This window comes from Lampetra fluviatilis, chromosome 36 (genome assembly GCF_964198595.1).
Source record: "Lampetra fluviatilis chromosome 36, kcLamFluv1.1, whole genome shotgun sequence".
Taxonomy (NCBI): domain Eukaryota; kingdom Metazoa; phylum Chordata; class Hyperoartia; order Petromyzontiformes; family Petromyzontidae; genus Lampetra; species Lampetra fluviatilis.
The window spans coordinates 6590949-6595382 of NC_136310.1; the positions used below are offsets into that span (position 1 = coordinate 6590949).

The window sequence follows — 4434 nt, forward strand, 5'->3', positions numbered from 1 at the left end:
ACTAGTACAGCACTAGTGTGTAGTGTATAGTGTAGTGTATAGTGTAGTGTACTAGTACAGCACTAACCCGTTGTGTGTTGGAGAGCCAAGCCACAACATTTACAATCCGAGTAAGACGTTTTGCCAGTAATTACAACAAACTTCATCCAACCTCTTCCTACAAACAATCCAGTCGAACTGCCTAAGTCCCGGGTACTCATTAACGAGTTACCAATACATACAAATAATGACATCTAATTGTACCGTGAACCAAAGCGAACTGTCTTCAATGCAGAGCGCGCTGCGTGCCCGCTTCTGCGGCCGTCTGGAACGCTCTTCCTTCCGATATCAGGAAGTCACTGGAGCTATGCGGTTCTTTTATCGTCTTCATTGTAAACTAATTTCTTTAGAACAGTTTTTTGGGGTGTTTAGTTTGTTGTCCGCGCCCCCCCCCCACCCTCCTGCACATCCGATTAGCACGGTTGGCTAGGTACGGTGCGAAAGAAGTTCAACAACCTTACAAAGATCCCCCGTGTAGCCTTAACCAGACTTTTGGGGCAAGTGCTGTTAGCAAACACCTATGAAGGCCGGCACGGCACACGAGGGGGTGGGTGGCCCGCACCACGCCCGACCGCATTTCTCTCCCCAGTGGCGATGTTTACACACCGCGCCAGGTACTCATTTGAGTCTAAGTCGACCCAAGAGAGGCCCACCACCGGTTTAGACAATCGTCACTGGTGTCGGCCGTGAGCGGATTCGTAGTGCGCAGCGTAGCGCTGGCCGCTGCACTGCCGCTCACGTACACGTGAGCGCGAACGTGAGAATCGAATCATTGCTTCAGGGCTGAAATCCTCGACATCCCACGCCTCTCCCGAGCGCACCCTCCTGCTCCTCCTGCTCGGCCCTTGCAGTCCCACGCCATTCTCTTGCCTGCGCCGGGCTTGCGTCGCAGCAACAGTCGGAATGCGTGAGGGTTGCTTCGGGATCACGAAGGGGCGATTGTGGGGAGGGACGGGAAGGAGTGGAGGGACGAGGGAAGAGGACGTTTGTAAGAGCACGTCACGAGTGCGGCCCGGTGAGAAGGAGACGCAGGGACTTGGAGGCTTGGGCCAGGTGAAGATTAATTCATCATGGACCAGGCGATGACATTCGTGAATCCCGGCAGGCAGTGCGCCAAGGATTCCATCCGGCTCGTGAAACGCTGCACAAAGCCCGACCGCAAGGAGTTTCAGAAGATCGCAATAGCGACGGCAATTGGCTTTGCCATAATGGGCTTCATCGGCTTCTTCTTGAAACTCATCCATATTCCCATCAACGACATCATTGTTGGCAGTTAAGATCAACTGGAGTTCTACTTTGAAAGAGATGCTGTCACTTCTGGAGTTAATGCCATAATGTTGCAAAATGTGTCCAATGTTTACCAGCAGTTTTTGACATTCCGTTTTGTCTTGACTTATGAATTAAGCCCATGTGAGTGATGCAAAAGGAAGGGACGACAACAGGGTACGCAACACACAAACCGGGCAACAGACACACACACACACTCAGGGCTCAATTGCAGCCGGGTCTGCAAAATATTTACGGACCCGAGACACCACATCCAGTAGACCTCTCGCCGCTATCGCTGTGTGCGCTGTATCGGGCACACCGATACAGCGCACACAGCCACTCGTAAGATCTTGAGTGAGAAAGTAATGCAGATAACCCACCACCATCACCCCTCGAACGACACCAACACAGCCTGCGTCGGAGACTTGCACGCGACGTGCAAACCGTTGAGTCCAGGGGCCGACAATCAGCACAACAAGAAGAGCCATTTTTTTGGTCGAATTCGGATTTTTTTTGTTTCTCCCAGAGCCACCACGCACGCAGAATACGAGACGGTCGACCTGAACGGCTAAATGTGTATCGCCACGAGGCAGGCCCTTCAAGAGAGCCGCGTGCGGCTCCGGATACGCAGGTTGCCGACACCTGGTTTAGGCGGAGCGAATGAAACACGACGATTCATCGATGATTGTTGATGTTGAACTTCGTTCGCGCCGTACGTAGCCAAACCGCGCTATTTGGAGTGTGCGGGGGAAGGACAACAAAGCGAACACAAAAAACAGTTTTAAAGAAATTAGTTTTCAATCTAGATTAAGAAAATGTTTCTGCTGTTATTGTTCGATATCTTTGTTTTAATTGAAAGGGTAGTGCCCTCCCTCCATCCCTCCCCTCCCTCCATCCCTCCCCTCCCCTCCCTCCCTCCCTCCCCTCCATCCCTCCCTTCCTCCCTCCCCTCCCTCCCTCTCCTCCTCTTCCACCACCTCCACCATAATTCTCTGGGCTCATTCTGTGCGATTAAACGTCCGTGCAATCTGATCTCCTGCCAGGGCCCTGCGTCAACACGGTACTGAATCATGAATACAGTTGGTCGTCTTAAGTTGTATCTGAAAGAAAAAAAATCGATATGATGCATATGTGCGTGTATTATATATACAATATAAACATGTACATTCAGCCGTGTCTGCAAAATACACAAAAGGTATTGTATACGAATGCCGGCCTTACGAGTTCAATTTCGGACGAATATCTGAACTGTTCCTGGGCACCCCGTAGGCCTACTTGACTTTAAACTGGTGTGGAGTGTAATCATTGGCACTGGGGAGACAAACACGGCCGGCCGAACGTACCAGACCTTAATAGGTGCTCTCTAACTGCACTTGCCCCAACAGCCTGTGTAGGTTACAGAGGGATCTTTGTCTTTGCTTGCAGTGAGTGGTGAGTTGTCGCGGTTTGTGTGAACGTGAGGCTTTGTTGACTTGAGTGACATTTAAAGAGCCGTTGCGTGTGGTGTCGTTGTCTTTGTGTGCATTGAGTGGGGAGCGGTAGTGCAGTGGTGAGCGTGCTGCGTTACCAACCCCGCGACCCGAGAGAGAGAGGTAGGAGAGTGCGTGGAGGGGAGTATAATAAGTGGAGGGGAGTAGAGTGAGATGAGAGGGGAGAGTTAGGAGAGTGAGTGGAGGGGAGTAGAGTGAGATGAGAGGCAGGAGAGTGCGTGGAGGGGAGTAGAGTGAGATGAGAGGGGAGAGGTAGGAGAGTGCGTGGAGGGGAGTAGAGTGAGATGAGAGGGGAGAGGCAGGAGAGTGCGTGGAGGGGAGTAGAGTGAGATGAGAGGGGAGAGGCAGGAGAGTGCGTGGAGGGGAGTAGAGTGAGATGAGAGGGGAGAGGCAGGAGAGTGCGTGGAGGGGAGTAGAGTGAGATGAGAGGGGAGAGGCAGGAGAGTGCGTGGAGGGGAGTAGAGTGAGATGAGAGGGGAGAGGCAGGAGAGAGCGTGGAGGGGAGTAGAGTGAGATGAGAGGGGAGAGGTAGGAGAGTGCGTGGAGGGGAGTAGAGTGAGATGAGAGGGGAGAGGTAGGAGAGTGCGTGGAGGGGAGTAGAGTGCGATGAGAGGGGAGAGGCAGGAGAGTGCGTGGAGGGGAGTAGAGTGAGATGAGAGGGGAGAGGCAGGAGAGAGCGTGGAGGGGAGTAGAGTGAGATGAGAGGGGAGAGGCAGGAGAGTGCGTGGAGGGGAGTAGAATGAGATGAGAGGGGAGAGGTAGGAGAGTGCGTGGAGGGGAGTAGAGTGAGATGAGAGGGGAGAGGTAGGAGAGTGCGTGGAGGGGAGTAGAATGAGATGAGAGGGGAGAGGTAGGAGAGTGCGTGGAGGGGAGTAGAGTGAGATGAGAGGGGAGAGGCAGGAGAGTGCGTGGAGGGGAGTCGAGTGAGATGAGAGGGGAGAGGCAGGAGAGTGCGTGGAGGGGAGTAGAGTGAGATGAGAGGGGAGAGGTAGGAGAGTGCGTGGAGGGGAGTAGAGTGAGATGAGAGGGGAGAGGTAGGAGAGTGCGTGGAGGGGAGTAGAGTGAGATGAGGGGGGAGAGGCAGGAGAGTGCGTGGAGGGGAGTAGAGTGAGATGAGAGGGGAGGGGTAGGAGAGTGCGTGGAGGGGAGTAGAGTGAGATGAGAGGGGAGAGGCAGGAGAGTGCGTGGAGGGGAGTAGAGTGAGATGAGAGGGGAGAGGTAGGAGAGTGCGTGGAGGGGAGTAGAGTGAGATGAGAGGGGAGAGGCAGGAGAGTGCGTGGAGGGGAGTAGAGTGAGATGAGAGGGGAGAGGCAGGAGAGAGCGTGGAGGGGAGTAGAGTGCGATGAGAGGGGAGAGGCAGGAGAGTGCGTGGAGGGGAGTAGAGTGCGATGAGAGGGGAGAGGCAGGAGAGTGCGTGGAGGGGAGTAGAGTGCGATGAGAGGGGAGAGGTAGGAGAGTGCGTGGAGGTGAGTAGAGTGAGATGAGAGGGGAGAGGCAGGAGAGTGCGTGGAGGGGAGTAGAGTGAGATGAGAGGGGAGAGGCAGGAGAGTGCGTGGAGGGGAGTGGAGTGAGATGAGAGGGGAGAGGCAGGAGAGTGCGTGGAGGGGAGTAGAGTGAGATGAGAGGGGAGAGGCAG

General features: G+C 54.4%; 1 protein-coding gene across 1 annotated transcript; it reads left to right on the forward strand.

Moving 5' to 3' along the window:
• The first annotated feature begins 1109 nt into the window (after positions 1 to 1109).
• LOC144945164 (protein transport protein Sec61 subunit gamma-like) lies at positions 1110 to 1321 on the forward strand. Its single transcript, XM_078873451.1, has one exon. The coding sequence runs from the start codon at positions 1110 to 1112 to the stop codon at positions 1314 to 1316; it is 207 nt and encodes a 68-aa protein (XP_078729577.1). The 3' UTR covers positions 1317 to 1321.
• Positions 1322 to 4434: the final 3113 nt, after the last annotated feature.